Source organism: Gekko japonicus, unplaced genomic scaffold, assembly GCF_001447785.1.
Source record: "Gekko japonicus isolate JY-2015 unplaced genomic scaffold, Gekko_japonicus_V1.1 scaffold407, whole genome shotgun sequence".
In the NCBI taxonomy this organism is placed as follows: Eukaryota; Metazoa; Chordata; class Lepidosauria; order Squamata; family Gekkonidae; genus Gekko; species Gekko japonicus.
The window spans coordinates 921,034-933,335 of record NW_015172563.1 but is presented as its reverse complement, the minus strand read 5'-3'; the positions used below and the strand labels follow the sequence as shown (position 1 = coordinate 933,335).

General features: G+C 42.0%; 1 protein-coding gene across 1 annotated transcript in view; it reads right to left on the bottom strand.

Moving 5' to 3' along the window:
- Positions 1–12,302, bottom strand: part of ENPP3 (ectonucleotide pyrophosphatase/phosphodiesterase 3) — a 97,023-nt gene that overhangs the window by 55,601 nt on the left and 29,120 nt on the right. Inside the window, exons 6-10 of the mRNA XM_015421253.1 lie at positions 10,618–10,715; positions 9,043–9,122; positions 6,515–6,634; positions 5,179–5,288; positions 908–973 (exon numbers count right to left, since the gene is read on the bottom strand). Of these exons, the coding sequence (XP_015276739.1) occupies positions 908–973; positions 5,179–5,288; positions 6,515–6,634; positions 9,043–9,122; positions 10,618–10,715 (474 nt within the window). The remainder of the gene's footprint in view (positions 1–907; positions 974–5,178; positions 5,289–6,514; positions 6,635–9,042; positions 9,123–10,617; positions 10,716–12,302) is intronic.

The following is a 12,302-nucleotide window of genomic DNA, read 5'->3' as shown; positions in this document are numbered from 1 at the left end:
TGTGTTATACCAAGATCAGAAATAAATTAAAATAAATATTTTAGTAATTGTTTGTGCAAATACAGAAATAAAAAAGTTAAATTTGCATGTGGTTAAATGATAGCTTTTAATTCTTATATGTGAGGTTATGGGTAGCTACCTCATGAGAGGTTATTAAAAAATATGGAAATATATAGAAACAAGGTAAGCATATGCTTGTGTGTATACATATTTTTAGATCCCACCTGTCCCTTTAAGGCTCAAGCTGGCTTGTAAGCTAACTGTATATACCACCTTCCCTCTGTCAGCATTCAATATATCCTTCATTGACACAGCATGCCTGAACTCAGTATTTGATATTTACAGGTACCACCCAGCAGTGACTGAGATCTAACCTCTTTATATAATTGTATTAACGGAGGGTATTTTTATCCCATTTTTCCACCAAGGATACTAAGGAAGTATACATCACTCTCCCTTCCTCCATTTTATCCTCATAATCACCTTGTGAGTTACATTAGACCATAATAAAATGACTGGCCCATACTGTTGCCCACAAGTTTAATGGAAAGCGAGGATCTGAGCTTGGGTCTCCCTGGTCTTAATCCTCTCTGACCCTGACCAGTGGATCATACACATGATTGTGGAAGTCCAATATATAATTTGGCCCAAAAGGGAGTCTTAGAACCCTTCCTCCCAATATGAACTGGTGTCTTGGTAGTGCAGAAAGGGAGGTATGAATTGTGATGGCAGAGTATATATTTTTAAAAAACCATGGTGTGGGATTGGATGAAAAGAATAATGAGGAAAAATTCATAGTTACAGGAGAAATTTCAGGACATGTTTCAGTGTTTACTAAGGAAAATGTTCAGTTAAACATTTCATAAGAACAAAAAAGCAGTTCCTCTTTCCTAGCTTCACTGGTTACCTGTCAGCTTTGGGAAGATCAAGCCATTCCAGCAGTTTTGTTATTCTTGCCCCATATGTAATTGCCCTACAAGGAATATTAAAAATATTTACACATTAGGAAGAGATTTGCTATGATACTTTATTTAAAGCACGGCAAACCTCATAATTTTGGTAACTAATTAATTCCACCTTTCTGTCTCAAACGAGATAGTTATGATGTTATTCTCATATAGCAGAGAGAAGATCCAAAAAATACATGGGTTAAACTAAGTTTTATTTACAACCAATCAGCATCAGCAAAGCATCATCTGAACTCCTCAGTGCAGATTGCTACCAGACAATATATAACAGGTACCAGCATTGTGGGCAACTCCGCCAGCCACCTCCAAACTTCGCTAGCATAATCAATAAGCTTTGTTCATCCTAGCCTGAACATCACAACTGTGTGGAAAGGTATGAAGCCTCATCTCCCACCCCAGTGTGTGCATTCATGCAACTAAAGTAGCTGTTGGTGCTGCTCAGTAGCAAGGGAGTCCCATTCCCACCCCATCTGGCCACAGAAGCTAATAATAGGCTGGCTTACGAATGACTCTTCAACCTTAAGATACTTCATAGTGCTCACCCGTTTGCCCTGCCTATGGGGAATTTCACATTACCCTTTTAAAGCCATTTTTAAGCCATTGTACCGTCTTGGAGTAAACCGGTACAGGGCTGCCATTTCACACAGCCTTTCCCCTACCGGTAAGGAGCCATCTCTGAAGCGGTTTGGCATTTCAGACAGTGCCACTTTGTTTTCCAACCCTTTTTCGCCTGCGCGGGTGATCTCCAACCCTCCCTTTTTTTTTTGAACATTTGTTTTAGAGCGCTATACCGCTATAGTGCTATAACGGTATAGCGCTCTAAAACAAACATTAAAAAAGGGATGGAGATTGCCCACACAGGCGAAAAAGGGCGGGAAAACAAAGTGGCACAGGAGGAAGCACTATGGGGGCTTTTACACAGCACCCCGTAGCGCTTCAGAAACGGTACATAAAAGTGGAGACCGCTTGGAAGCAGTTTGCAGGTAAAACGGTTCAGAAACGCTTCCCTAATGGGACAGAAGCATTTCTGTCTGAAAGTGAAAATATATTCCAGTAGGGAACCATTACTAAAATGGTTCTGTCTGAAATGACAGACAGAAACCGTTAGTGAACAGTTCCTGAAATGGTATATTTCGTCTGTCTGAAATTTCTCTCTCTCTATGTATTCTTCATCTCCGGTTGACAGCTGATGCCAGACTTTTGTCCCCCTTGTGATGGTGTTCTGTGGGAAAGGATGCAATCTCCCAGTGACTGTCATGGAAACCAGAATATATCGGCTGTCTGAAATTTCCCTATGTTCTAACAATTATTCTTGCCATCTTAAAATTGCACAATATCCTTCTTATAGTTTTAATGTCTTGCTTTAAATTAAGGTTGATATTTTCAACTCACTGGGGTTATGTTCCTATTTTCAGAACTGACATTAAGGACTCCTATATGATCCTGTAGTTTGTCAGCTAAGAAATTCAGGAGATATTATGTCTCTTGCCAATGTACTAGCATGACAAAAACTAGGGATGGACACGAACCAGCTCACAAACTAAAGTTCAAGACAAATTTTGGGTGGTTTGTGGTTTGCACAAGTTCATGACAGGTCAACCAGCACAAATTTTTCACAAACTTTCAAGCAGTTCGTGGCAGTTTGTGAATGGATACATTTCCAGACAGACTATTTCTGCTCAGTCTAAATGTTTACCAAACTTCAAAGAAATGGGGGGGGGGAGGTCCTGTATAGAAAAATTGATTCCTGTAGACCCTGCCTCTCCCCTGGAATGTACCCCCTGTTGTTCTGATTTCCTATGCAAGCCAGATAGCTGACCATTTGGTCAAATTGCCCGCCATAAACCAAATGGCTCTGCCGAAGCATCGCAGAAACGCACGTAGGCCCAAGGTGGGTTGGGCTCTGGGGTCATTTGCTGCAGAGGGTGGTCCCCAGACCTAGCCTATTCCCCACCCACTACCATGACAACCCCAAAAAGTGGACAACCCCTTCCTCATTGGATTGGCTAATGGCCATGGCCGATTCTAATTAGATTGGGGGTTTTAATTGTCTGACCATTGGAGAGGAGCTCACTTTTTCCCTTGCTCTCTCCTTCCTATTGAACTGCACTGGGAAATGCTGTCCCAGGCAGAACAAAGAACTCCTGTGTGAACTGACCATGTGCTTGCAAGAATGGCACTATTGTTTCTGAAGATACCTGGACTCTTACTAATGGACTATATTCTGCATTGATAACTGTTCCTGAAGTTGGTAAATATGCTTCTATTTGTGTAGTAAGGCAAAACATTGCTTAGCCTTTCTTATTTTGGAATTCTTATTATTCTGATGCAAGTCTCTGCTAAATAAACTTATTCTGTTTATAAATACTGTCTGCTTGATGGGTACTGGACTCTAAGGCTGAATTCCTTGTGCCTAGCTGGGGCTACACGCTACCATTGAGCCTTAAGAGTGCATCTCTGAGGAGGTGCTACAGCTGGGTATTGTTGTAATATTGTAAACATGCAGGAGTTTTTCCCCCATTCCTAAACAGGCATGGGGGCAGAATTCTGTACAGGTCCCCTGTGAGTTTGATGCCTCCAGCTTGCATAGGATCCATTCTATACACTCCTGAACCTCCATCTGTCATTTCCCCAGAGAGCACTTTCCTGGGGGCATCTTCTTGGGGGGGGGATCAATCCTCACCAAACTTGGAGGGCAGGTAGAGGTGAGTCAGCCAAAATTTGGTGTCTCTAGCACACTGGAGGGCTATTAACCTCATCAACCTTAATCATCATTAACCTCACAAACTGAAACAATTCATTTGGCAGCTAAAAGTTTATGACGGTTCATGGTTCACAAACCAGGCACACCACGACTGAACCAAGCCACATTTTCCTGGTTTGTGCCCATCCCTAATAAAACAGCTGCACTTTGTAAATGTCTCCTTAAAGGCTTTTAAAGTAAATAGACTCTTCAAAGACTAAGAACCAGCAGTCAATACCAAGTGAATATTCTGTGTTTATTTGGTAGACTTTTGGCCCTGAATTGGCACAATGGATTTCAGACCCTGACTCTGTGTAGTTTGCTATCAGAAATTGTGGTGTCTGCTGAGACTGCAGTGATACAGCCCGAGTGATTGTTATGCATTCTGTGAGGGACATCTAACCACAAGTAACTGTAAATACTCGGAAAGAGCTGCTTAGTACTAAAAGAAACCTTTTGTTTGAGGGGGCAATTTGTCTAAAGCTTGTCCAGATGGATTTTTACAACATAAGACCGTACTCATTAGAAGATCTCAATTGTGTTTGGCCATACATATTATGGGGTGAGAAGAAGCATGTATTGCTGGATTTTTTAATCTTGTTTTGTGTGATTGTTTTAATGGCTTTGGGAGAATCTGTGGATTCAGCTGATTGAGCCCAGAAAGGTGTGTCTGCTAGAATATTAACTTGGCCCAACTGAGTTAAGATAAGCAGCTGCTGAGATGCCATAAGAACCAGATTGCACAGCGATTAAATAGCGCACTTTGTTATTTGACTTATCTATTTAGTATTAATTTTAACCTGTAAGTTTCCTGCTAGTTCCTGGAGTAATAAGAGTTGTAGGAGGCAGTTAGTGTTTTATACCATTGGTATTTAGACTCCTTAGGACTTTATCTTATGTAGAGAAGGCTAACACCGTACGTGTGATCAAAGTGGGCAGCCGTGTTGGTCTGAAGCAACAGAACAAAGTTAGAGCCCAGTGGCACCTAATTACTACATCTGCTTGATGTTATGTTAGAGTGGGGAGAAGTTGTTAGTAACTGAATGATTGATTGATTTTGGTAGTAGGATGAATGGTTTTATTCGGGTAGGGTGAAGTTGGGTTACTACCAGGTTTCTACTTTTTTAATAATTTATATAAATTAATAAGACTGCTAAATGAGCCTGGTGCAGAAATCAAGAATGGAGAATTGTGATGAGGAAGTTATTTAATCCTTGTGTCATGATGTGACTTGTTTTACTGATCCTTGTAAGGGATAGGTTTAATTAATTGCAACATTGTTGTATAAGTTTTTTTAACTGCCATTCTAATCAACATGTTAATAATAGATTGAACTGATAGAGACTTTTTACTGTTTGATATTTCACTACGAATAGGTACCATATTTTGATTTGTGATTAAATACGGGAAAGAAGAGAGAATGTTCTTTTATGGCCTCTTAATCAATTAGTAAACAGTTCGACTTACTTGTTGTACAATACGTATAAATTAGGGAATGATCCATTGATTTTTACATCCGATCCAGGCCAAAAGAAGGTTCCAGCTTTCAAGCCTTGGTTCATAGCTGTATGCCAAATCTTCAAGAAGAGGACAGACTTTAAATATTTCAATTAAACACATATTCTGAAATCTTCTGAATATGCTTAGAATATTTTTGGGCCTTTAAAGACGTACTTAAAATATTTGTGCATCGTAAAAAGGGTTATTTCTACTGAAACTGCTCCCACTCTGATGCAGTTGTGGAAAATCGATCAGGGGCAGTGCTATGCATAGGGACAGATTGAGAAGGTAAAATGGCACAACCAAGTCAGGATGAGTGGCCCTTGCAACTCTACAAGGCAGTGCCTCAAGTGCCATAGGGCCAGTTGTGCCAATGATGGGTGCCACTGGCCAGGTCTGAGTTGGGGGGGCCTGTGGCACTGGCAGAGCTACTGGACTTGGCTTCTGGTTGCCACTGGCCTCCCAGGTCAGTGGCCCACCAAGAACTAGGGGCTAATCTTTGTAACAGTGGCTAAATGTGCTTTTCTGTAGTCCAAACTAGACCGATGGGGGCAACCATATTTGTTTTTTTTACTTCTAGAGAGGGAAATTCTAAACTATTTTGTAAACTATGATCAGTACATATGGGGAGGGTTCAGATTCCCTTACCCACACTAACCCCTAAACTCCTCCCTCATCTTACTTAGCCATGCTCTTTTGGAGGAGGCTCCAGCTGAGCCAGGATGGAAAGAAAGTAGGGCTGCCAAGCCCCCAGTCAGGGAAGGGGAGATCACACTGCCTGCTGCCACTTGTGGGGGAGGGAGTAAAAAACCTCACTGGCATCACAAGTATGATGATGTCACTTCTGCGGGAAGCCTGAAAGCAATAGGGGTACCTCTAGGAATTGCCAGACACTCTGTGCTTGCTTGTAGGAACATAGTGGAAGGTTTCACTTAGGTGACACCACTAAACCAGGGTGTCAGACATAAGGCCCAGGGTCCGGAACCGGCCCTCCAAGGCTCTTATGCAGCCTGCAAGCAACTGTTGCAAGGGAGGGAACAGGAGACTGCTCAGTGGGGAGTGGGCAGAGCCATTTTGACTCTGTTTGGCTGAAGATACTCTTTGAGTTGATGGTGGCAGCAGGGGTTAACCCTGTTTCTTTTGGGCAGGGAGTGAAGGTATGGAGTAGTGCCACTAAGTGGAGCCTCGGGATGATCACACGGTTTTTCCAAGCTCCCAGGGGCCAACCAGAAGCAGGAAGGGCTTGCAAGTCTGTCCTTTAACAAGCTATAAATAGTACTACAGACATTAAAAAAACTCATACAGGCTGTCCGCTCCACCAGGCAGGATTTGACTTGGACACTCCAGAAAGTGAGAAGTTCTGATTTAAATTAACATCATACATATTGTTGTCAATGATGCCATGGGATTCTGGGTACAGTCCCTGAGGGGAAAAACAATAACAACAAAATCAATATTTCTGCATTTAAAGTAAACTCTGCTATAAATAAACCAGATGTCTAATATTCAGTGGTACAATAGATTGCATCGCCACAGATATTAGTAATGCAGAACAGTTGTGAAGATTTTCCAGAAGCTTTTCCTCCATTCATTTCCAGTTTCCTTTTGTATCAACCTTATCTTCAATTAACTAGGGTATGATTGTTATCCTAAATAGCTTAATTCCCCTCTATAATTTTGACAAAAGAGGTGTGGTCTTAAACCTTTCCACTCAAGAGTCTGTCCTGTTGTGTTCAATAGGGCTTACTCTTGGGTACATGTGCTTAGGATCACATAATTTAAGGTCAGGCAGGCACAGTAGCTTATAGGATAGTGGAAAGTAGTTTAAATGAGGCATTGTTCATGGTGTACACGCATACTGTGTGTGTCCTGCTGTTACCTCTATTTTTCAGGTTTTTAAAATAATCAAACCACTAAAAAACCTATAGGACAAAAAGAAGTATTAAGGTAAATACCATCAATAGTAATCCCTTTTTCAAGGTCCCTTAAACTCTCTGGAAAGAAAATAGTTTCTGAGACTCCAGCCAGTACAAAGTTACAGAAAAGAATAGGCAAGAGTCTCTTTCTCTTAATCAACCCATGCTATCCAAGTATGTAAATATCACTAACAGTCAGTAAAAATTTAGCAACTGCCTTTGAGAAGACAACCTACCTAATATGGACACCTTTTTTAGGCTTCTACATATTGATATGTTGTTGCATTGTCAGTCCAGCCATATCAAAACTACTTGCAGACTCCAATGATGTATGGATCTGTAAAATTTGTACTGCAGAGAAACTTTCATAAGCATATCACTACCAGTTCCCACCTGCACTCAAGAACACTCTAATTTGTTTCAACAAATGGACCTGGTGTGCACAAGCAAATCGAACTTTTATATTGGTGTGAATGGGGAAGCCACACACACACATACACAAACAGATCTGAGTGCTCATTTAAACACTTGGAGATTGGGACATTCCTGGGAAGTCTGCAGATCAGGTCTAAATGTAGGGAGATAATAAAGCACATTGTATTCCAAATAATAGCAACAGTAGTCATAGGCCCTTTCTGCACTGACACTTAACTTTGGGGAATCTGAGCTGTCAAGCCTTAAAGCCTGACTTCAGATTTGCGTTGGTGCCCTCTGCACCATTTCCCCCTTCTCCAGTTTGTTTATTGTGTATTCTGTGTAAGCATTCTGCATCTACATCCAAAACCCACATTTTTTGCTTAATTGGGGTTGGCACTTTACTTGTGATGTGTGGGGATGGCATCCAAAGATGTTTTTTTTTTAAAAAAAAAATAGAATTCTCCTACTGCAGCTGCACTAGACCTTCCCCCCCCCCTTTGGCCCTTTAGACCCATGGATCCTTGACTTCTTCACCTCTGGGGACCCCCCTTTCTGGCTTAACAACATCAGTTGTCATTGCTGGGTCTGTCCTGGTCTTGGTTTCCGGACTTTCCACACCCATCCAGCGCTAGCCCTTCCCACTTTGGCACTTTAGACCCATGGATCCTCAACTTCCTCACCTCTGGGGAACTGCCCCTTAGCTTAACATCATCAGCTGTCCTTGCTGCGTCTGCTCCTGGTCTTGGTTTCCTGACTTTCCACCCCCTCCAGCACTAGACCTCCCCCTGTCACAGCTGAGTAATTGAACAGCCGGCTGCAGGGTGAGTGCAAAAGAATGCACAAGGGAGAGGGAGAAAACCATCACTTTTTACCAAGCTCTCAAATGGTTTCTTGTTTCTTTAACAACTGAACCAAAAGATTAGCGATCAATATATTTTATCACTAGACTTAAAGGGCTTATTTTCAACAAAATTAAATGGAAATTATGGGGAACACTCACAGTGGTGGAACAGAAGCAGGTAGGAAAGTAGGACAGAGGAAACTGCAGAATGGGAGGAACAATAAACCTCAAAGGTGGCAGTTGTGTGGACCAAAAAGGAAGGGCGGAAACGGGGTGGAGAATGGGGGTTGTTTGCAAAATCCAAGAAAATATGTCCTTGTGGTGGGAGAGAATGAAAAGGGGTGGGAACTGGGCAGTGATGCAGTACCTGTGAAATAATGTCTGCATCAGAAATACCCTTGATTTTAAAGCAGAGCAAGAGAAAAGTCCATTGCAAAAATGGATCAGGAAAAGCCGAGGATACAGCGAACTGAAAGCTGAATGGGTGAAATGAATGCAGAAGTAACAACAAAAGCTGATGGACATGTGAGGTGAAAGAGGGAGGATATGCAGAACGAAACATAAAAGGCGACAAAGAAGCACGGAGAAAGTGGAGGAAATGATGGGTGGCAGAAACAGTCATAATACATATAATGATGAGGAGAGGAAGCTACTTACAGTAACTATTGTGTAGTGGTTGGTGAAGGTTTTGGTTGGATAAACAGCTCTCATGTACTTTGAATGTGTCCCACATTGTTCTGCAAAAGAATATGTTTGGCAATTATACAAGTACAACCAGATAAAGAATGAAGCATGCATATCACTTTTTAAAAGGTTATTTGTGAATATTGTCCACAAATCCATCCTGTTATTAAGAAACTGGCTAGTTAACATGCAGATGTGCTGGGCTCAAAAGTGGGCAGACTGGGACGAGGGTGAAGAGCACAGGAGATGCTCTTCACTGGTGAGGAAAAAAGCAGACAGGATATCTGGTGATGTCTGAAATGACCACCGGTCTGTGCCTCAAACTTGCCCTACCCTCAAAGCCTGTGAGGACAGAGAGTGGATCTATGCTGCCTTTCAACAGCAGCAGCAGTGGAGGGGGAGTGCCAAAAAAGGACGTCTTCAGCCCAGCTCTTCTGCATAATATCTTGCAGACTGTGAGGCATGGTGTCTACTCCCAGCTCAAAAGGATGGGGAGGGACAGAATTGTCCAAAAAGCAACCAGCAGTGATAACTTTAGAAACCCTTCTGCAAAGCATTGCCAAATTGCTTGTGTATAAAGTTCTTGTTGTATGGCTGTGTTTCATGTTTTATCAGCCTCTCACTTCTTTGCTTTAGAATCCTTAGCCTAGAATTTCTTGTCATTCTTGTACAGTAACAATTTATTTTAACATATACTACTAAATTAGGATGCTGTTAACATGATTTTATGTTATTAGGCTGACTTTATTTCTAGGACTTTTTAAAGGACAAAGCATTTTTAGCTTACATTTTTATTTACTTCCTTTTATACCCCACTTTTCTATCCTATGGGGACCCAAAGTAGCTTGAAAAATTTTTGCCTTCTCCATTTTATCCTTATAAAAACCCTGTCAGCCTCCAGGTGAAACCCGGGGGAAACCTGGGACTTCATGTCCAGACTACAGCGATCAGGTCCCCTGTAGAAAATGGATACTTTGGAGGGTGAATGCTATGGCATTGTACCCCACTGAAGTCCCTGCCCCCCCCCCAGGGTCCATACCCAAATCTCCACGAGTTTCCCAATCTGGAGCTGGCAACCTTACCTCGCCCATCCTCTACTGGTGGCCAGAGAGGACTTGGCAACCCTACTGTAAGGTAGGTTAAGCAAAGAACATATGGTTGACCCAAAGTCACTTAGCTGGCTTCTACAGCACAGTGTTGATTCAAACCTGGGTCTCCCAAATCCTAGCCTTGCTTTCTAACCACTATACCATGTTGGTGTATGTATGTATGTATTTGTGCATTCAATCAAACAACTCTGTACTTGTCTGTAAATAAACAGCCAAAACACATCCCAAAATTAACCCACATTGCCTATTACTAAGCCAATCTGAATTTTATCTCGTTAATGTGTTGTAAGAGATACCCAGGGATTACAGGTGACTTGCAAGCCTCACAAGTTATTAAAAAACAGTGGGGTCATTTTGAGAAGATGGTAAAGAAAGAGAATGATAATACTGCCTTTGAGTGTTTGTCCTTCTTTAGAAGTATGAGATTGGGTTTACTTACTGAGTTTTACCATATTTGGAAGTAAAGTACTCCATGTTTCCAAGTACTCTGCCCTGAACCCATCCATTGAAAAAAGAATAAGCGGTGGCAGATCAAAACTGAAAGGAAACACAATAGAAGCAACCTGTTACGTCAGGAGATTTATTTACTTTAATTCATAGCTCGTCCTTGTAAAAACCCAGCTTAGAAATTCTTAAAATGAATGTGAAAAACACATAACCCATTTTAGTTTGCAGGTCAGGGGAAAATGAAATGGGAAAGCTGACTGTCAAGAGCATGCCATGTTTCTTGTTGCTACCGCTTCAGTTTAGGAAAGGCAGCTCCTTGGTGTGCTAGGAGCAGGAACACTCCAGATGAGATTCTGTCCTGACTCCATTCTGGCTCCTGTGTGGACTGCAGCAACGCAACTGCAGCAGTGACTGTTCCAAGCTGTCACTTCAGCTCAGTTTCTGTGGTCCTAATTCCACGGACTCCCTCATGGATCACTGCCTTGACGTGGCGAGGGGGCTTGCATGGTTCGATGAGGCCACGGGCTATGCCGTGGAGGGCCACCCAGGACAGACAGGCCACAGCAGAGAACTCAGACCAAGTGTGATACACTAGAGAAGGAAATGGCAAGCCACTCCAGTATCTTTGCCAAGAAAACCCCATGGAAGTAACAAAAGGCTACAAGATATGATGCCAGAAGATGAGCCTCTCAGGTCAGAAGGTGTCCAATATGCTACTGGGGAAGAGCAGAGAGCAAGTACAAGTAACCCCAGAAAGAGTGAAGTGGCTGGGCCAAAGCTGAAAGGATGTTCAGCTGTGGATGTGTCTGCTGGTGAAAGGAAAGTCTGATGCTGCAAAGAACAATACTGCATAGGAACCTGGAATGTAAGATATATGAATCAAGGTAAGTTTGATGTGGTCAAAAATGAGATGGCAAGACTGAACATCGACATCTTGGGAATCAGTGTACTAAAGTGGACAGGAATGGGTGAATTTTACTCAGAAGACCATTATATCTACTACTGTGGCCAAGAATCCTGTAGAAGAAATGGGGTGGCCTTTATAGTCAACAAGAGAGTGAGAAAAAATGAAGAAAAAATCTCAAAAATGAAAGAATGATCTCAGTCCGAATCCAAGGCAAAAACCATTCAACATCACAATAATTCAAGTTTATGCCCCAACCACTGATACAGAAGAGGCTGAAGTGGACAGGTTCTATGAAGACCTACAACACCTCCTAGAACTAACACCAAAAGAAGATGTCCTCCTCATCACAGGGGACTGGAATGCTAAAGTGGGAAGTCAAAAGGTAACCAAAATCACAGACAAGTTTGGCCTTGGAGAACAAAATGAAGCAGGGCAAAGTCTAACAGAGTTTTGTCAAGAGAACACGCTGGTCATAGCAAACACCCTCTTCCAACAACCTAAGAGGCGACTCTACACATGGATATCACCAGATGAGCAACACCAAAATCAGATTGATTATATAATTTGCAGTCAAAGATGGAGAAGCTCTATCCAGTCAGTAAAAACAAGACCTGGTGCTGTCTGTGGCTCAGATCATGAGCTACTCATTGCAAAATTCAGATTTAAACTGAAGAAAGTTGGGAAAACCACTAGGCCATTCAGGTTTGACCTAGATCAGATCTCTGATGAATATACAGTGGAGGTGAAGAATAGGTTTAAAGGACTAGTTT